The 21741-nt window shown below is 50.5% G+C and overlaps 1 protein-coding gene across 3 annotated transcripts in view; it reads right to left on the bottom strand.

Annotated features, from left to right (window-relative positions):
* PLXNA1 (plexin A1) overlaps nucleotides 1-21741 on the bottom strand; it is an 812782-nt gene that overhangs the window by 601988 nt on the left and 189053 nt on the right. For all 3 annotated transcript variants that reach the window (XM_069643382.1, XM_069643384.1, XM_069643383.1), the window contains exon 3: nucleotides 18808-18990. In XM_069643382.1, coding sequence (XP_069499483.1) covers nucleotides 18808-18990 — 183 coding nt within the window. The remainder of the gene's footprint in view (nucleotides 1-18807; nucleotides 18991-21741) is intronic.

The following is a 21741-nucleotide window of genomic DNA, read 5'->3' as shown; positions in this document are numbered from 1 at the left end:
TGAAGGATCAAGGGAATCGTAGTTCCACACCTCGATGCTAGCGGATATGAGAAAGCGCCCCCTACACAATGTAGATGGCTACACCAGGCCAGAACATCAGGAACTCAGGCTACCTACTGGCTGCACTTCATACATGAGCACCACCAGAAAATGGAGGCACCAGAGCATGCAGAGGAGAAAGTTAGCCACCAGACGTAGCCCACACCATGCAGGGTTTCTAATCCTTTGCGAATGGTCAGCAGTGGAACCAGAAAGCCTGATATGCATTGTGACCTGTGGCAAATTGAGTCATCTCTACGTGCCCGATATCCCTCTTCTAAAAAAGCTAGGAGCACTGACTGATGACCCGTCGTAAGCCTCCCAATAAGTCACTACGCAATCATGAACCAGCTACGAGGGCCTAGAGATCTCCTTCCCGTCACAGAAAGCGATCTGGGTCGAGGTCTGAGATTCTTGATAAGACGCAATCAATTTGCCAGGCTTCCGGCACGTCTCGGAATTCAGTAAGTGGTTTTGCGTTACTGCTTTTCATTAGGCACGCCGGGTCCAGTTCCCTCAGCGCCACGTAAAGTGATCACGCCCCGCCCCATGGCAGCGCTCCACTAGAGATGGGGGGTGGTGGGGTCTGAATCGACAGTAACACAATCGCCTAGTTGAACAGATCCATGAACGTTACTTAAACAAGAAGAGCGTGAAACCCTGCCCCGCCCGACCACGAAAGCATTCGCCCCCGCTTCCACCTATACTGCGAGATGGATGCATGTTGACCTACACGAGATGAGCTGCCCTCGCCCAAATTAAAATCAATGGATTTACCAGAATGCCAGTAGAGATGGGCTAAAGTCGACCACTAGTCATGAGAGCCCACCACAATGTTGGCAACTCCACCTGGTTGGGAATGGCCAGCCATTTTCACCCGGTGAACTGGTTTCCAGGAAGCAGAGAATTGATTTGTCAGCCAATTACAAAGAGCTAACAGTCCAAGCTGCCCCCAAGCGCCGATGGACACAGAGCCCTCACAAGTGTCGATGGACATGGAGCAGGGGAATTGGAGTAAATTCCCTAAAAGGGATGGGTCTTTAATCTCTTCCTGAAGGTCAACTATGGTCCTGGCATCTTTGATGTTCCAGAGGCACCTTCCACAACTTCTTTCCAGAATCTGGAAATAATGTTACATGGCTCTGGGCGTTCTAAAATCAGAAATATAAACCAAATACCAATTGATGGCCTTCATTGTCTAACGGGGCAACGCCAGCACACTATCACTTAAAGTGGAGGCTGGCCACCAGAGAGCTCTATGCACCAAAGTCACATGCAGGCATTTACTTGAGCTAGTTTAACCCCTCCGGTCTTCTCTAAACTGGACTACTGTGTCGGCATCCTCTTTGGTCTCCCCAACTATGCTTTCTGCCCCCTCAAGATCTTTAACTTCGCTAAAAGGACTCTTCTCACTTCACACCTACTTCCTCGTACCGTCAAAGGGCAGGATGGACGAGGATGCAAAGCGGGGCAAGATTTGAATTCATTCATCCTAGTTCACAATCTATCAGTAAGGTACCACTCGATCCTCTGTCTAACTCTACAAGCCTTCTCGACTACCCTTTTCGCCCCTCGCCCTCCCTGTGCTTCCCCTCGCCCTCCCTGTGCTTCCCCTCGCCCTCCCTGCGCTGCCCCTCGGCCTCCCTGCGCTGCCCCTCGGCCTCCGTGCTTCCCCTCGGCCTCCCTGCGCTGGCCCTCGGCCTCCCTGTGCTGCCCCTCGCCCTCCCTGTGCTGCCCCTCGCCCTCCCTGTGCTGCCCCTCGCCCTCCCTGTGCTGCCCCTCGCCCTCCCTGTGCTTCCTCTCGCTTCCGCTCTGACTCTCTTCTTGCTCCACTTGTATGGAATCTTCTTCCCCTGTAGATCGGAACAATCCACACCAAACTAAAAGCCTACCTGCTTCCCTCCAAGTTGACCTCTTAACCTACCTCTCATCTACCTTCTAACAATTTTCCCTAGCCTCTAACCTACCTCTGTCCCACCTCCCAAGCACAGCTGGCCATACCAGCTACCTGCACTTAAAAATGTTCAATGTTGGATTTCCTTAATCTATGTATATCCACTTGTCCCTGGTGACTGTTCGCTACTCCCTTCCACAACCTGGTCAGAATGTCCCTCCAACTCTACCCAGAAGCTCACTGCTGATTTCTTCTGTATTGTATGTTCTTTTGTGATCAATAAAGCATTGTTCCGTATTGATATGAATAAACAAATATATATGAGGACACCTCCCCGACTTCTATCCCATTAGACTGATATTTTTACCAGCACACAATGAACTGAATTGTCCATTTGTGCATAGAATTGAAGTTATTAGCAAAGATGATACATTTCTTAAACTTAAAATTCAACGGGGTGCACATCTGTAGTAGGCTTTTGACCCACAAAGCCATTTTAGTGCTTGCAATAAAAATGATTATGCAAATTCCTCATCACAATGACACGCAGTGTAGCAGAATACCAAAGAAATGCCTTTGCATAATCACGAGGGCGCCGAACAAAGTTACAAACAAACAAAGGAAGGAGGTAATTTCAAAATGGGTATGAACTTGCAGGTGTGCCTTCATGCCAGTGTCCAGAATCCGTCCTTCGTTATTCTGGGCTGCCATGAACACCCTCAGAGTGGCACCACACTTCGGCAGCAAAACACGAGTCTTCAACGCTTTTGGCATCGAGCATAGGATTGTGTTTGTACACTGATGAATTTGTATAATTTGTTTTCAATTATATGTTTAAAGGAAATCTTCAGTACAACTTATGCAAATCACAACCATGTAGAGAAAAATAGGAATTCGGGGTAGATCTAGTCATCTGGGACGTTGAATTTCTTTCTAGTATCCTGGCAATTGCGCCTCCATTTGCCCCAGGTCGTGCCCCAGGTCCCTCCGGTGTTGCATTTCTCATCTTGTGCCTAGTTGTGAACAGCTAACTCTTCTGGGACGGTTAGATCTGCCCATTCGAGGGTGGGCAAGGGGCACACGGGTCCCTTAAAGCAATGTATGCTGGACATTACATGAGCCCGCGTGGCAGTAATGCAAGCTGGTTAGCAGATAAGTCCTGATAGGATAACGTGTACAAAGCAGAACCCAGAAAATGTCTACAACAGAGGTACAAAGCGATACCGCAACACTCCCATCCATATATATCGTCAGTGCTACAATTAAGGCAATTCCAGACCGGTACCTGGGGAATGCACCAGTTCCTGGCCAGCAGACACTACCATTTTGGCACTAAAAATCACATCTGGTGCAGCAAGGTGTGAAGTTGGATGCCAAAAATGGGTTGGCATAAAACCTGGAACCAGTCTTATACACACTAACAAAACAAAAATGCTGATGTGAAAAAAAAATAAAACAGGAAGGGTCATACAGTTGCATTGAAATGGGTTGCAGGGGCTGTTTTGGTCCCAGAGGGGGCAAAGAGCACACCATTGGCATTGATGAATTACATTTCACTACCTTATGGGTCGCATAGGAGACGTGCAACAGGTTCTGAAAATAGTGGCAGTCCCTGGGAAATTACTCGACCTCACAGCACCGCCCCGTACCCCCAGCATCCCAACTGATATAGTGCATATTGCAATACGCCCATCTTTCCTGCATCATACATTCTACAGTCCACCCAAGAGGAACGACACCCCCATGGCATGCACCCGTCAGCTTCAGCTCACACCTTCTGCCTGTTGCACTTTCGCCTCCTTCCCATCCTTGTAGCCCCCTCCTACCCCCAGACTAGGGCAGTGCTTTAAGTGTGACGGGGCAGACTCCCGAGCAAGCTCTAAAAACTGAGACGGCTCAAGTCCCCTGCCAACTCCAGCCCACCAGGCTCCAAGAAACCAAGGCTTTTTTCTAAAGCCTGAAGCTCTTGTGTGCAAGTGAGAGCTCAGGCTTTAGAAAAAAAAGCCATTTCATGGTGTCACCTCGGCGACCCCCTGCCAGACGCCCCTTTAATTACAGATGCAGGGGTCATCACCCTCGCACTCCAGGTGGGTGTGTCACGGTCCCCCACCATCTCTAGTGAAATGGGTGCCTGGAGGGGGGCAGCGCCGCAACTAAAAGACAAGACAACAATTACCTTTCCCGACTGTAATTTGTTAGGCCACAGCCCCGGCCCTTTTACAGGCAGCATTCACATGAGGCAAGGTCACTTAAAGCACTGGACTGAGGTCTGTACACGGCGCACCAACTCTTGCTCGGTCAGGCCCAGTGGCGTTTTTGGGGCGTCCCGGGGGGGGCTCTGAAATCCTGACACCCCCCCCCCCTTGTGCACCCCCTACCTCAGCTGGGCTACTTTCTCTGCACCGTCTGCAGTGCTGTGTCCGCCAGCGCACACACAGGGCCACAATCAATGCTGCCGCACAACAACGAAGAGCTGTTGAGTCACCCTGGAGCCATGAGCAGCCCCCTCCAATCAGAACGTAGAGCATGAAACTGCTCACGATTGGTCATTAGTGACTTAATGGTTTAGTGCCTACATTCTGATGGGAGGGTAGGTGCACAAAAAAAGTAAACGTATGCGGGTGCTGCAGTCCAGGCAGGAGCACTAGTAAACGTATGCTGGTGCTGCACACCAGGCAGGAGCACTAGTAAACGTATGCTGGTGCTGCACACCAGGCAGGAGCACTAGTAAACGTATGCTGGTGCTGCACACCAGGCAGGAGCACTAGTAAACGTATGCTGGTGCTGCAGACCAGGCAGGAGCACTAGTAAACGTATGCTGGTGCTGCACACCAGGCAGGAGCACTAGTAAACGTATGCTGCATACCACTAGTAAACGTATGCTGGTACTGCAGACCAGGCAGGAGCACTAGTAAATGTATGCTGGTACTGCAGACCAGGAAGGTTTGCCTGCACTCCTGTGCTGTGTGCGCATCATTGAAACCACGCGCAAGCAACTAGCGTTGCTTTTTATTTGTGGCCCTGTTCTTTGCGCACAAGCGTAACCCTTTAAAATGGAATGTTGCCCATTTTTGCTCAGGGATAACGTTTTTGAAAATGTGTGCCTTTTAAATGCATCACTCCAGGAAAAATTATGTGGACTGATTGCAGCCTGTTATGCCCGTGTTGCATGTCTGCATGTGGTCGTGTGGGCTTCCAGAGTCCTGCTCGCCTGTTGGGCTGCAGGCGGAAGACTTGATCTTTACCTGCTCTGGTTGGGGGCGGGGTCTTTCAGGCCGCCCTCCAATGCTTGCAGTGCTGATGTAATTGTAATGGGTTATTTATAAATACCCAGAGGTTTCTAAGCGCGGACCCGGGCATCGTCTTGCTTCCAAGACGAGTGCGTTGCCCCTGAGCTATCCTCCCGTGGACCTTGGATGGTGGCCCTTCTACTTTATGAGGTAGCATTGTGCCAAACTCGTGTTCTAATTGACAGCCATAGTGTTATTGAACATTCAGTTTTTGGCCACAATTCTGGAAAAACTGAACCACGGTCCACAATTTCTTATCAATGACGTGCACGTATTCACTGTATCGTGCACGCTGCCATCCATGACAATGTTCTGAATCATGACTTTGTCCTGAACTGCCTTCATAAGCTCAGCCAATCCTCCCCATGGTTCTCTGGGGGTGGCGGGGAGGGAGGTGTATGTGCCAAATGCAATCATTGCTCTTAGCACCGCACCCCAGGTGTTTTTTGTCCACTGCTCCCATGATCCTTTAACACTGACTAAGCTGTTTGGGGATCATGCGCGTTACGTCTAACTCATTTGGAGGGTCCTCAATGAGAATTAGACTATGCAAACATTGAGTTTGGAAGCAGTAACTGTCTGTGTGGTCAAGTTGCCACAAACGCTGGCCTTAATAAGCTAGTACATGTGTAGTGTGACTCTAAATTATGTTTTTTAATTAAATAAGTTTTGACCGAGCTACATTTAAAGTGTATTCCCATAAGATCGCTTGTACATTCTGCTCCCACCCAGGACCCCCTTACTCTCTCCAGAATCTCAAACACCCCTCCCCATCGTATGAGTCAATTGGCATCGCAGTACAATCCCGAATCCTGTGCCTGGATAGGTTGTTTACTGTCCAGCACATAAAGCGCTACCAGCCAGTGGCCCCCTCGTCGTGTGACTAGATGTCACGGGCCAGCATGAACCAACCTCACCATGGGGGTGAGCCTGGTTCCTGCAGAGCCAGGCGTTCCGTTCCTCCCTAAAATGGAGGAGCGGTGGCTTCGAGGCACACCGATGGCGTTAGACGGTCGCTCAGTTAGAAAGAGGCGCTTCCTCTTGTGAGGGTCTTCCCAATTTTTGGGAGCCGGGGAATGCAGGTTACCGAATGCAGAGAATTTGTGGATGAGATCTGGGCCTAGTTTAATGCTTGCTTTTGTAACGGGGGCGTAACCAGATGGTCTAACAAGTGGGGCCTGAAGCTAATGTAGATGGCCCACCACAGTGACATTAACATCTGTAAGTGCCCACACAGCGTGGCAGAGCGGGCATTTACAGGTTCTGGGTCTTCAGATCCTACCCTGGCTACGCCTCTTTTGTGTACTAAGCAAAGCAATAGATGGAATGTTGGGATGGGGTCCATCTTCTCCTACGTGCCTTTCCCTTGAGACACCTGGATTGCGAGTGGCTGACCCAAGTGGTGGTTTATAGAAGGGAGTGATGATGGAGCAGCGGGCTCCTTTTCAAGTCCGCCTAAAGGAATCTTTAGCTCCCTGAGGCAGATTCCCTTGGAGCACGAGACCGTGGACACTACCCCGGCTGCAGGCCGCCTTGGTTTTCCTGGCCATGTGTTGCCGCTCTTTGGTACATGGTTTGGTAGCCCATCACAATGGAGTGGTTGAAGCTTGCTGGCTTGGGCACGAAGCCTAGAGTGCAGCTGCTTTTCAAAGACCTTGAATAGGCCCATGTAGACCTCAACATGCGGGAGTTCATGAACACGCCTGCTCGAGTGTTTAGCTTGCTGATGTTAATTGCTCTCCATGGCGGTGTAGACTTTATATAGGGTCCGCTCACTCGTATGTACCGACCTTCAACACGTTTCTCTGGCCGCGTCGCTGCTGCGCATGTATAGTTTCCAGCTCAGTTTGCGCGCGCGCGCTATAAATGATACTAGATTTATATACTGTTATCGATGCCAGCCACACCCCACACCGCTATGCGCGCATACGCCCCCTTAAGATGCTTCGAATCATATGGAAACGACACTGGGACACTGCTTCTCAGTCGCCCCCTATGGGGCACCAGCAGCCTCGGTGATGCTAAACCACCCATTGCTCTAGCGCCAGGAGGCCACCTCGGTGGGGATTGTGCTTTGCAAAGTAGAATATTATAACATGAGCGCTGCCTCAAGTCTCCCTCATTTTGTGACTGATCATCTCGACCACAGGACTACAAGCTCCTGCACGGCGAGCCCATCTTTCCTCCCGTTTGCTGCCTTTGCAAACATGATTTACTCAACCATGCCCAAGAACTGCATCATTGCTCTTGCACATAACCCTGTCCTTCCTTTGCAACCTCTGCATAAATGCACCGCTTGAGAAGTTCGCCCATCTTCTACCAGTCAAACTGTTAGGTGCCGAGTTTACGGCGGAAATTGTCATGTGCTGTGTGAGCCATAGGATTAAATCAAGTTTGGATTTGCTGAATCACTTTTCACAACCTTAGCGATACACGCGCTTCTATTCTTTGTATTATGCAACGTTCCCTAACTTGGGAAAGTACTAGCTGTCGCCATCATGATCTTCAAAGGCCCATTTTCGCCAGGCTGAAAGGGTCTTCTGTGTAATAACTAGGCCAGACCGATTGGTTCCGTCAGTGGTGTTAAGCTTGTAGGCCATGCGCGTCAGCTGCCTGGGCCGCCATGTTCCACAGCCAGCCGTGCCGCCGCATAGGCCTTACACAGGGTGTGTGCCGCAGTAGCGCGCATGCGCCAACACTGCGACACTTGTAGTGTGGTGGGACCCATGTGCTTTGTTCCGTTGAACTTGTGGCCGATGGCAGAATTTGATAAGGGTCATGGTCTGAAAGGGCCCATCTTAGGTCAGCCGGTTCCCATCAAGCGCCATGCGATGCTGGTCACACGTCTTATCTGCAAGGAAGAGCGACACCGGCAATGGGCTTGAGGTCAAGCAAGATATGTGCTGCTAGATCTTGTGGGGCCGCAGTGAGTGCAAATATGGAGTCCAGCTTTAAAATCTGGGTGCAAACTCGGGAGCAGTACGCCTTGCTGGACATTTAAGAGCATTTACTCGAGGAATTGGATGCTAGCCAACATGTCCATCCCCCGTGCCCCTCGGTTGTTTACGGTCGCCCCTCGGTGGTTGATCTGCAAGTTTTGACACAGCCAACTGCCTCATCCTCCATTGTCTCCACACCCGATTTGGCACGGTGTAGCCTCCCTCTGCGCTACACATCCCCGTCCTTTTTTAAGAACTGATTATGGCAGAGATCACGTTGCCAATATGGAGCGTCGGTCTGTTATCGTGGTCCTGTCTGCGTAAACACGTCAGGGTCCACCGTTTCACTAGGCCCCTCCAATCATCTGACTCCGACCTTCCCCCGCTGGGTGGCCAACTGCAGTGCAAGCTCCCCCCACGTGAGACTCCTTGCTGTCTCTTCTAACATGACCCACCTCGGCTGTCAATCCGACCAGACTCCTGCTGACTCTAGCACTACCCCACAGAGCTCAGGTTTGGGGAACAATAGTGCTTGGCAATCTGCCTACATATTTCAAGCCACCCCCCTTGATTTTTGCAGACCTAAAAAAGCGTTCTCAGGGGTCAAGTCCTAAGAATTAAAGTGGGGGGGGGGGCTCATCCACAAACGCAATGGGGTGTGACGCCACAGGAAATTAGCATATCAAGGTGACATATGCACATTTCATTAAATTGGCTTTGCATAACCACCAACATTGCACAGGACGAATGGCATTTGCTTTCATAAAATCAACACAAAACCAAGACAGGATATTTTCTTCTAATGGTGTATTTGAAAACGTTAAAAAGGTGTGCATGTTTTAAACTCCAAGAACCAATACAAATGTTTTCCCCTGGGACTTTCAGCATCGAAATGAGACATTTCACCGTTAGTTGTTTATAATTTTTCATCATGTTCTATAGTGCATTGGTGAAGGGTTCAGCCTGGAAACCTGACAACTGCTTTTCGATCCCGAGGTCGTCTTTGATTCATAAATCCAAAGAGGACATTCAATGTTTCTCATTTTAGCAGGGGGGGGGGGGGGACTGAGTCCACCCTCTGAAAAAATTGGGTGGACTCCGTCCCCCCGCGTGGACCCTCGACTTGAGCCCTGAGATTCTTTCTCCTTTCAGTTTTGCCTTCTATAACCTGTGCCCAATCACGAAGCGCAGATTCGAAACCAGATGGTCAGCGTTAGGGGAGTGCCACTTGCCCACAAGAGCAAGTGAATGTCGGCGGCTGAGGCCCGTGAAATATCCTGGTAGGGTTTTACTCTTCTGGAATATTTTTAATTGGAAAATATATGCACTTGTTCGACTTTGCCAGCACCATCATCGGAAACTCGCCTAACCCGAGTTCTCTTTCCGGGGTACAGGGTTCCTCTTCCGAGGCAGACGCTCATTGGTTCTGGGCACTTTCTGACTGGGAAAGACCCATTGTATAACCTTTGCATATTTGGTGCTTTAAGTGGGATAATAAATCGAGGGGGACTCTAATGCGTCTGATGCAATATTTGGGGGCAGGGCCTAAAAAGGGTCTTGTGCAGCCACAAATCGCAAGTAGCTGATAAAGCTTAAAAGGAGGAGGGGCCTAAGTAAGCCAATCCAGTTTACATACGTGCAATGAAAGGGCGCACAATCTGGTTTAAAAGATGTATTTAACCTTGACCAAAATAAATATTTTCAAATATGAAAAAACATCAAAAGGGGTCAGTACTTCATGCAATCCCACAGTGCTTCTGAAAGAAGTTCATTATTCATGCATACTAATTAAAGGAATTCTAAGGATATAACTTTAATGCAATGTGTGGAAAAAAAATCAAACCGTGCATATTACCATTTCCCTTTCCTGTATGAAAAGGACGCACTTTCAAATGTCTTTAACTGATGTTGTGATTCTAAACATTACTGAAGGTGACATCTACTGGCAAAGAGCAGTATTCCCACTCATATTTGTAAAGGAATTTAGAAAGGGTGGTGAGCCCTAGCAGAGTGGCAATATGTGGTGCCTGCCAGGGCTGAGCCCCGGCCCACTTAAAGCCCTGTGCATAGTTAACTTTGGCATTTGTTAATTTCTTGTTTGGCCACCTGCCATTACGTACCTCCAAGGCTCCGTGACACCACACCTCTCCCCTGCACTTTACTTGCCTTGCTACCTCTTGCCCACCCTAACATTCCACATGTTAGGGTGGGCAACACACCTTTTCTGCATGGCTCTCGTGCTCTTAATCAAGCAAGAGAATGAACAGGCGTGTTACACACAAAATGGATGTCACTGCACCATTGGCCTGTGCCACTTCCTCGGCCCATTGTTTATTGACAACGCATTAATATTGATCCTCCGTCGCGCAGGCCGCATGAATGGACCGCGGTTGATGTCATTACGTTCTGCCAGCTCTTTGAGGAACAGTTAATAATGGCCCCGCATTCGGCAAGACGGAAGATCACGGTTAATGCCACTTCATCGGGCAGGCTGTCTCTGACCGAGCCATCCAGGACCGCTGGTTAATGGGTGCTTTACAGCTCTAGGCTGGTGCTTCCGGAAGGATTAGCAGTCGGAGGTGGGGACCATGACTGGGGTTGCACGGCCGGAAGAAGGTTTAAAAGGGGTCCTGAAGATGATTTACCTGTCCTTCTGACCCAGTGTGCTCCAGGCCTACCTGTCGCTCCCTATGCATTCTGCAGCAGCCACGTCCCCAGTACCAGGCCTGCCATTCTCCGTCTACCTCGCACAGTCCGGGGTTTGCCCTTATCCATAGTAGTTCTGTAGCGAGTTCCAGACCTGCCCATCACCCCTCATCCACTATGCACCATGTGCAGCTACTACGGTGCCCGGCCATCGTCTGTACACCTTGCTTGCCTAGTCCCGGATCGAATCCTGCAGAACCCCACGGGGAAGGGGAATTGAATAAAATACCCAAATCGTATTCTCTGCTTTCGTGGTGCGACATATGGAGATCTCGAACCAGAAAATAGGACTTTGGTCCGTATTCCTACTGGTCACAGATCACACACCTCACATCCCCAGGACTAGGTGATACCTGGAACCCTGTGAGACGGGCCCAGAGGTTCTGAGGACCTTTAGTGACTTCCAAAAAAGTAGGTCTTCCTCCTGGAAAGGCGGCTGCTTGGTCCTCTCGTTCCTTTGTTCTGTGCTCGTTGTGTAGCCAGTTCTGGGCAGCCTACCCATCCTCTGTGCTCGTTGTGTAGCCAGTTCTGGGCAGCCTACCCATCCTCTGCTCGTTGTGTAGCCAGTTCTGGGCAGCCTACCCATCCTCTGTGCCCGTTGTGTAGCCAGTTCTGGGCAGCCTACCCATCCTCTGCTCATCGTGCAGCCGGTACTGGGCAGCCTACCCATCCTCTGTGCTCGTGTCGCCAGTTCTGGGCAGCCTACCCATCCTCTGCTCGTTGTGTAGCCAGTTCTGGGCAGCCTACCCATCCTCTGTGCTCGTTGTGTAGCCAGTTCTGGGCAGCCTACCCATCCTCTGTGCTCATTGTGTCGCCAGTTCTGGGCAGCCTACCCATCCTCTGTGCTCGTTGTGTAGCCAGTTCTGGGAATCCTACCCATCCTCTGTGCTCATTGTGTCGCCAGTTCTGAGCAGCCTACCCATCCTCTGCTCATCGTGCAGCTGGTACCCATCCTCTGTGCTCATTGTGTCGCCAGTTCTGGGCAGCCTACCCATCCTCTGTGCTCGTTGTGTAGCCAGTTCTGGGCAGCCTACCCATCCTCTGTGCTCGTTGTGTAGCCAGTTCTGAGCAGCCTACCCATCCTCTGCTCATCGTGCAGCTGGTACCCATCCTCTGTGCTCATTGTGTCGCCAGTTCTGGGCAGCCTACCCATCCTCTGTGCTCGTTGTGCAGCCAGTTGTGGGCAGCCTACCCATCCTCTGCTCGTTGTGTAGCCAGTTCTGGGCAGCCTGCCCATCCTCTGCTCATCGTGCAGCCGGTACTGGGCAGCCTACCCATCCTCTGTGCTCGTTGTGCAGCCAGTTCTGGGCAGCCTACCCATCCTCTGCTCGTTGTGTAGCCAGTTCTGGGCAGCCTGCCCATCCTCTGCTCATCGTGCAGCCGGTACTGGGCAGCCTACCCATCCTCTGTACTCGTTGTGTAGCCAGTTCTGGGCAGCCTGCCCATCCTCTGCTCATCGTGCAGCCGGTACTGGGCAGCCTACCCATCCTCTGTACTCGTTGTGTAGCCAGTTCTGGGCAGCCTACCCATCCTCTGCTCATCGTGCAGCCGGTACTGGGCAGCCTACACACCCTCTGTGCTCGTTGTGTAGCCAGATCTGGGCAGCCTACCCATCCTCTGTGCTCGTTGTGTCGCCAGTTCTGGGCAGTCTACCCATCCTCTGTGCTCGTTGTGCAGCCAGTTCTGGGAATCCTACCCATCCTCTGTGCTCGTTGTGCAGCCAGTTCTGGGAATCCTACCCATCCTCTGTGCTCGTTGTGCAGCCAGTTCTGGGAATCCTACCCATCCTCTGTGCTCGTTGTGCAGCCAGTTCTGGGCAGCCTACCCATCCTCTGTGCTCGTTGTGCATCCAGTTCTGGGAATCCTACCCATCCTCTGTGCTCGTTGTGCAGCCAGTTCTGGGAATCCTACCCATCCTCTGTGCTCGTTGTGCAGCCAATTCTGGGCAGCCTACTCATCCTCTGTGCTCGTTGTGTCGCCAGTTCTGGGCAGCCTACCCATCCTCTGTGCTCGTTGTGTCGCCAGTTCTGGGCAGCCTACCCATCCTCTGTGCTCGTTGTGCAGCCAGTTCTGGGCAGCCTACCCATCCTCTGTGCTCGTTGTGTCGCCAGTTCTGGGCAGCCTACCCATCCTCTGTGCTCGTTGTGTCGCCAGTTCTGGGCAGCCTACCCATCCTCTGTGCTCGTTGTGTCGCCAGTTCTGGGCAGCCTACCCATCCTCTGCTCGTTGTGTAGCCAGTTCTGGGAATCCTACCCATCCTCTGTGCTCGTTGTGCAGCCAGTTCTGGGCATCACCCATCCTCTGTGCTCGTTGTGCAGCCTACCCAATCCTCTGCTCATCGTGCAGCTGGTACTGGGCACCCATCGTCGTCTGCACACCTTGTATAGCCAGTACTGGACCTACCCAAGCTCTGCACGTATTGTCACTAGTAGCAGGAATTTGATCGTCTGTACACTTTGCATAGCCAGTACCGGGCCTGCCCAGTCGCTGTACGCCTTGTGCAGGCAATTCCTGGCCTGCCCTTCCGTCCCCCCCCCCCCCGCGCCCCTCTCCAGATAGGCTTTTTCCGGGGCCTTCATCCTTTGATTAATGTCCAATGCAGCACTGCTCTTCATGCAGCGTGTGTCCGCGTCACCCTGTGTCCTCTGGCACGCTCCAGCAAATGTGGCAGCGGGCACAGAGGCGCTCGATGCTGCCTTCCTTTGAAATGCACTTCCCATTTTGTTGTGATTTGAATTCCTTTCCTCATTCCTCTAATGAGAATTTCGCCAGATTGCAATGTTGGAGTGGGTGTGTATTAATGGGGCCTACAGTGCACGTGCAGAAGCTTCGCCCCAGGGACCCAGTCCTTGGCAATCGTGGACTCTTTAATCCACTGAAAGGATCCTGTGTTTCCCAAGAGGGCAACCCTGCATTCCATTGTTTTTTTTTGTATTTTTAATTTTTTTAAGGCGGCTTGTCATGATTCAAGGTGGACTGGTCCGACTTCCAAATCTTGAGGTGACGGTTATGAAATGTGAGTACCTTTGCTGCAAACTGATGGCAAAAAGCATGTTACACTAGCTTTGGGCACTGTGCCTCACTACTGTGGGGTTTGGCCAGTGCCCAGTCCTGGTTTTTTTTTTAGTTTTCATTTGCACTTTATTTCAAGGGAATCCAGTTTGATCACTGAAGTAAATTGCAAAACGTGTAATGATTTGCTCGGGATTACACACCTGTCAAGCAGGCAAACACTCCGAGTCATGGGTCTCACTGACCCACTGGCATGGATAGTATTGCGTATAGCGCTTTATTCTACATTCATCTCGCCTGTAAGCACTGCTATAATGTTAAGATCTAATGTATTGGGACTCCGTTTTTTAATCACAGAATGATGGAGGGCTGAGTCGGCCATGCTGGAGTTTTCGGATTTGTGGAATGTAGGTGGGCCCCAGGTCAGAGGCACTTAAAAGCTGCTGCAAAGCGTGAACTGCTGTAGGTGGAAATCCCCTCTGGTCCAGGGTCTTTCAAGATGTTTTCGACTAGAACTCCCATGATCTCTCTTTCCATTGACTCTGCTGGCTAAGGCTCATGGGAGGTGTAGTCCAAAACCTCTGTCGAGTCGAAGAATGGAGACCCTTGCTCTAGTTGGTGGTTGACGCCTTCCTCAGTGGGGTCACTGTTTTGAGGCCTAGTTGGAATGACTGAGGTTCTCTTTCTTGCATCGAGTGTCCGGAGGGGTGGTTGAAATGCAATGGGACTGTGGGGGTCTGGTGTGGATCAGCTGGCATTCTGCGTGCCCCGATGAGGAGAGGGTAGGTACCTTTAGTTGAAATAGACCCTCCAAGATGGACCACTCCTCCCAGCGCCTCTGGGATCAATGGTAGGGGGACCACTTTTTCAAAATAAAAAACCGGGACAGGCCACCGACATAAAAGTAGGGCTACCGTTTCAGTGCGATAAACACAAACAGGATGCTGATGGAACTGTAATCCTACTTCAATGTCAGTTTCCTGTCTCAGTGTATGTTGGAGGTGCAGAAGGCGGATTGGAGGAGAGGGGACCTGTGGGAGGTGGCAAGTCATGGAGAGTGGCTGAAAAGCAGGTGGCAGGAGTGATAACCGCCTGAACTCAGATTTTTCAGTTGCCTGGCAAAACACCGGGACAGTCTCTACCTGACTCTCAAAACAGAAAAAAGCCTTGCGACACTGGGACGAAGGGGAAAATGCCGGGACTGGACTGATAAAACCAGGACGTCTGGCCACCCTAATAAATGGCATTCTGAATGCCCGCGGCTTTCCAAACCTAGGGGATCATACAGGTTATTTTGGTGACGGCAATGGCTAGTGTCTGAGAGCTGGGGGTCACTGTGGGGACGCACCTGACCAGGTCTGGCCGAGCCCTGAATCTCGTGTGTCAGATCTAGTACAAGCGGTTGGGGCTGGGAGATCTGGTACGGACGGTTGGAGCCGGGAGATCCTGCAGTGGTTACCCACTCATCCACCCGCGCCCTGCTGAGAAATAAAATGGCATTGTTGCATTTTGGAGGGAACCAGACTCTTCCCAGCAGCCGGCGGGGTCCAGAGATCGATGCGTGATCTGAAGCGACAAGCGCAGCCTGCGATCACATTGCACCGAATCGCGCCGCTTCTGCTGCTGAACTACAAATTGCAGCCTTTTAAACAGGCCTGTTGTGCGGCTGAGATTTGGAGACACTGTGTGGGTGGAAATCGATGCAGCCAGAGAGCGGGAGAATGATACATCCAATTATTCAGCCCTAAAACCCGATGATTGCTTTTGTCTGTCAGATTCCTCTCCGGAGCAGCGGGTCGTTCTTCTTCCGCCCCCGTGGCGAGTCGCGTCCGTTGCAGGATCCCCGGGGGACTCCACATGCACAGCAGCCTTCCCTCCTAGTATGACTCCTTGCACTCTGCTTTCTCCCCACTTCTAAACTATATGTATAATTGCTACTGTGTCAAAGCGCCAGCGTAATTGTTTAAGAGCACCTAGGCCTGAACAGTGGTGTCGCCAGGTATCAAATTTAGGAGAGCCACAGAGGGGGGCACAGACAAAAGTAGGGGGGCGACTATAAAAGGGCAATGTGTAACGTCAGAAGCACTCCTGCGGAGAATCTTTTGTGCACACCAACTACTACAGTACTAGTAAACGTATGCTGGTACTAGTGCTCCTGCCTGGTGTGCAGCACCAGCATACGCTTACTAGTGCTCCTGCCTGGTGTGCAGCACCAGCATACGCTTACTAGTGCTCCTGCCTGGTCTGCAGCACCAGCATACGTTTACTAGTGCTCCTGCCTGGTCTGCAGCACCAGCATACGTTTACTAGTGCTCCTGCCTGGTCTGCAGCACCAGCATACGTTTACTAGTGCTCCTGCCTGGTCTGCAGCACCAGCATACGTTTACTAGTGCTCCTGCCTGTTCTGCAGCACCAGCATACGTTTACTAGTGCTCCTGCCTGGTCTGCAGCACCAGCATACGTTTACTAGTGCTCCTGCCTGGTCTGCAGCACCAGCATACGTTTACTAGTGCTCCTGCCTGGTCTGCAGCAACAGCATACGTTTACTAGTGCTCCTGCCTGGTCTGCAGCACCAGCATACGTTTACTAGTGCTCCTGGCTTGGGCTGCAGCACCAGCATACGTTTACTAGTGCTCCTGGCTTGGGCTGCAGCACCAGCATACGTTTACTAGTGCTCCTGGCTTGGGCTGCAGCACCAGCATACGTTTACTAGTGCTCCTGGTTTGGGCCAGAGGCCTGCAAAACCTGCGATCTATTTTCATAATGCAGCCATCCTAATGTACATACAGCGATTCTATTCTCCGGGAAATGGACATCAACAAAAAATGAAAATGCTAATGAAATGATCGCTCTCTCTCCATCATGAACTGCAGTCCGTGCAAAGACTCGGACTGCACACCCCGAATGACACCACGTCATTTCTCCAGCTGCCACCCACGGGCAACCTTGAAATAAGAGCTTCGATCAGGGGTTTCCTACTCTTGGCATCAAGGGCCAGATCCATGTCCGATTTTCATTGTTACTCCTCATTATTCATGAGATAAATTTGCATACAATGATTCTAAACGTGTGCAAATTCTCATGAATATTAAGGAGGGATATCTTGAATACCTGTCAGGATTCTGGCCATTGAGGTCATGAGTCGGACAACCCTGGCACAGAAAGCTCAGGTTGCGCTTTTGTGGGCAGACAAGGCCACACACCATCGCAAGAACAGCTGAGGCGTTCAGACAAGGCCTCACACCATCGCAAGGACAGCTGAGGCGTTCAGGCAAGGCCGCACACCATAGCAAGGACAGCTGAGGCGTTCAGGCAAGGCCTCACACCATAGCAAGGACAGCTGAGGCGTTCAGGCAAGGCCTCACACCATAGCAAAGACAGATGAGGCGTTCACGCAAGGCCTCGCACCATAGCAAGGACAGCTGATGCGTTCAGGCAAGGCCTCACACCATAGCAAGGACAGGTGAGGCATTCAGGCAAGGCCTCACCATAGCAAGGACAGCTGAGGCGTTCAGGCAAGGCCTTGGGGTCAAGTAATCGCCAGTGTTGCTCCTCCACTGAGACAGTTGGTGAATAGTCCACCAGAGTCTTCACCAAAGGAGGGTTAAGCATCGAAATGAAGCAGACATTGGAAATCTCATGAAATTGACAATATCAACACTGCCAGGAGCACAACTTGTGACAGGCATATGCGATCTAGCTTGTAATGCAGGTATGGTCACCAACTCCTGCTACAAGTGCCATTGGTCAGAAAGCGAAAGGTCAAGAAGCCACGACCACCATAGGCACAGCTTGCGAAAATGGCGCTCTATTATGCAAGTCTATGAATGATGATGTAACTTGGTCTGGAAAGGGCCCAACGCCCTTTCTGGCCAACACAAGCAAAGCAACATACAAAGATCACACATGTGTGAAATACCATAAACTAAAAGGATCATTGGTTAAATATTTAACCAATCACATACATGTCGCATTTCATTCTTGTGATGCTAGACTGGTCCTATGGTATGAAACGTGATCTAGAACGCGCCTGCGCACAAGTGCTACTAGGAGCGAAACCCTTCTCCTGCATCCTGTAGTGCTGACTTTCACATTGCAAAGATACATAACAGAACAGGACGAGAACATGCACAAGGGAAAGGGGCATCAATGCAATCAGACATTGCAAAGAGCCGCCTGCACCGACATTTTTACTAAAACAGCCACTTGAGGTGTTTCGGACACTGACAGTGAATGCACCAGAAACCACCCACCGTATGTGGAAGAAGTACACTGATTAACAACCATTTTCAGACGTATTCAAGCGCCTAAATCAGCGGAAACACACATTGTAATCTGTGCCCCTTTCCTAAAAATGTTTGTATTTTTTTAATCGGCTTTGAACCTTAGTATTAAGGAAACCCAGCACTGTCCCTTTTGAGTAAATACAGAAAATAAAGATTCCTGCGGCTATTTTGCATATTCCAATTCCTTCCGATACTTGAATCGGAAACACAGGAATCCACTGGTGCCTTGACAACGGCAAACCAACCGCAGCCAACTGGAAAATACTGGACCCGCTGAAACAGCCCCAAGCAGCTCCATTTCACATCAGAACCTTCTTTGCTTTCAGAACAATACCCTGAGCCATCTACTGAAGACCGCGGTGCCTCAGGTGAACGGACAACACCACTCTTTCCTAGTGCCAGCCATCTGCCTAGGACGGGCATGCAGGACCCTGCATCCTGCCCTTGATGGGGTGGGCACTGCACCCAGCCACGGAGGGCAACCCCTTGCTCAAGTAAGTCCACTTTTCTTAAATTGGTTTGTACTTCAAAACATAACATATACCTCACAATCTTAGTCGGATCATTGAAGAACCAGCACAAGTTAGAGTAAGGAAGATGTACCCCCATTCCACCCCCAAACAAGCCCCATGGTGTCCTACCTTTTTTATCTTGCCACTCCTCGTGCCGACAAAGACCACAGTGTGCCCTCGATAGTCATAGGCAGCCACGGAGGTCATGCCATCATCCTTGTCCAGGTAGAGGGGCAATCCATCGATGGTAACCGTGCCACCCAAGGGTTGGTTAAAATCCTGGCCGCAGAAATTGCTGTCGATCTGCAGCGGCTGTTGACGGAAAGGAGAAGAGGTGGTCAAGGGTTGATCAGTGAAAAAAAATCACATCAATACATCTTGCAATCAAACTTCAAGAGACGAAGAAACTAGCATACACCTAGCCAGATCAAAAGCCAATTCTGCACAGGGAAGACCACGGGCGTGGTTGGACAGGTGAAGGGCATGAAAGGCACATTGTAGTGGGTGACCTAGTGTCCCTTATCGAAGATACTTCCGTTACCATGATCCTTGTTCATTCACTATTAGGAGTTGGAATTTGGGGATAGGGGAGTTTCCATTGCAGGAGATTTGGTCGAAGGGGCGGAAAGTCTTACCCGCATATATTTGTGGCCAAATGTCAACAAAAAATATAGATTGGTTTGGATCCGTCCAAAATCTCCTCAATGAAATTACATAGAACAGGCATTCACACTGCAGGTATAGCAATGACACGTATGTCAGTCAATGCAGAATCTATACCGGATGGTCCATGCAACCAACGGCTTTGAAAATGGGGCTTCCCCAAGAACTTGGATACAAAAATGTCCTCGGCCCCAACCAGGGATGGGGGAGTCATTGTATTTTATTGTATGTAACGGCTTTTCTAGAGTCCACTTTGTCTTAAAGCGGCAGGGCATTGTACAAAATGAACAGATATAAAAATTACAACTAAAATTTTTTAAAAATTGCCAACTTGGTCCTATTCCTGTAATCAAACCAGACAAAACAAAACATGGGCGCCGAGTTAGAAAGTGCATATGCAAACAAATGGGGTTTCAATACTTTTCGAAATTGCAACAGCCATGCACATGCAGAGACGGGTGAGGAACGTCTTCATGTCCAGAGACCGGATCTCTACTGTGGACGGCTCCGCCACCACCTGCGGAGAGCAGGTTCTCGGGTGAGGAACGTCTGCTGGGGTGGAACTTCTTAATGTCCAGACACCGGATCTCTACTGTGGACGGCTCCGCCACCACCTGCACAGAGCAAGTTCTCTGCTACACATACAGGTTCCCCAAAGACTAGCACCTTTTAAAACTAGGGAGCTCAAATCCGAAGGTAGCCAAGGAAGTTGGAACGTAATGGGAGGGGTAGGATCACATGTGTGTCCTCGTCAAACATGCTGCCATCTGCACAACTGGTTCGTGTGGACTTAAAGGAGAGACTAAGAGCATGGAACGAAGCCTTTGGGCTGTCAAATCTTGCGACGAACGCCTGATCCACCAAGAAATTCAGAAGCCGGGGTGCATCTATATATATGCAGTAGCTCAGTGGGCAAATCCTGAACTCGCCACTGGCCAGAAATGATCGACTCTTGGGGCCCGATTCATGACATTTTTTGTACAGTGCAAAGTGACTTTGCACTGCCGAGACAAACCCCGATTCCTGGAACTGTGCATTTTTGCAGTGCAAAGTCAGTGCAAAGTTCATGCTGTGCTGCAAAAATGACTTTGCACAGGTCCATGATCAGGGTTTGTGTCGGCAGTGCAAAGTCACTTTGCACCATGCAAAAAAATCCACGAGTCGGGCCCTTGGAGAATAAGAGATGCTGTGGTGTGCAGGTGCAGAATTGATTTGGCGAGTGATTTTTCATGGCTGGCTAGCAGTTTGCAATTAGAAACGTGTACCCCTGCAGTTTAGCATATATAAATTAGTGGAACACCGGCCCCACATTGAAAACGAGTGAGCAGAAATTAAAGGGAAGAGGGCAAAGTGAAACCCAAAGAACAAACCAAAGATGGCAACAGCAGGCGATTGCTCTGAAGAAGAGATGCAAAGTTGCACACGGGACACTGGGAAGGGAACCAACAAATACTCTGATGTTATGAGGTTTCTTCTAAGAAAACATGAAGACATCAAGTCCTCCCCACGTGGTGGATACTGGCCAGAAACCACACCTTGCATATCATGGCATGTCCTCGGGAAACTGGGGAACGGGGACACACCTGTGCCAGTCACCTCATCCCCACAGCTGATTCCTGTGTATGTTACACCAGGAGGGGGACGATATGGACCCCTGCAGAATCCCCACCCCACAGGGACGGGCCCCGGCTGCAATAATCAATTGAAGACGGGACTATAGAAGTCAGGGTGGATTTGGCGCACTCCACCCCCCCCCCCTCCCAAGTGGAAGAGTAGCTGTTACTGCCAGGGGTGGAGGGCATTTCATCGCCCGCTCCTAGAAGCATAGTGGATTGGGTTACCCCTGCCCAGACTTGAACCTAGGGCTGGCAGGTGTCTGGGAGCAGCGGGAATGGCATGGGGAACATTTGTAATTTTTCATGAACCTAGGGCTGGCAGGTGTCTGGGAGCAGCGGGGCCGCTGAGCTAGGTAATTCTCCCCACTGCACCAGGCCTACTGCGTTCGCCCCTAAAGGTCAGTGGCCACTGAGCTCATGCGAGTGAAAGTGACACACTGCTAAGTCTACAAGTGAACAAAAATATGCACCACAAAAAAACGCTTACTATGTTACTATCCCTAGGGAAAATCTTCAAACTGAACAACCAAAACAGAGACATGAAAACCATCTGAACAGATCATGAAAAATTACAAATGTTCCCCATGCCATTCTAATGTGTATTTCTCTGCCAAGTGGATCACATTCAGTGTTGGTTACACAGAGAATCCCTTGTGTTCGAAAGTGTAAATGTGCATGGCTGATGGAGCTAAAAAGAGTACTCCAGGATGAAATGGGAGATCGAGGGGATACCAGGAATACAACAAAGGGTGACTACTTTCATTCTATGCAAGTTAGCTGCCCG

This window comes from Ambystoma mexicanum, chromosome 2p, assembly GCF_040938575.1.
Source record: "Ambystoma mexicanum isolate Mex_15411 chromosome 2p, UKY_AmexF1_1, whole genome shotgun sequence".
Classification (NCBI taxonomy): Eukaryota; Metazoa; Chordata; class Amphibia; order Caudata; family Ambystomatidae; genus Ambystoma; species Ambystoma mexicanum.
The sequence above is the reverse complement of the archived record's forward strand: the minus strand, read 5'-3'. Positions and strand labels throughout refer to the sequence as shown.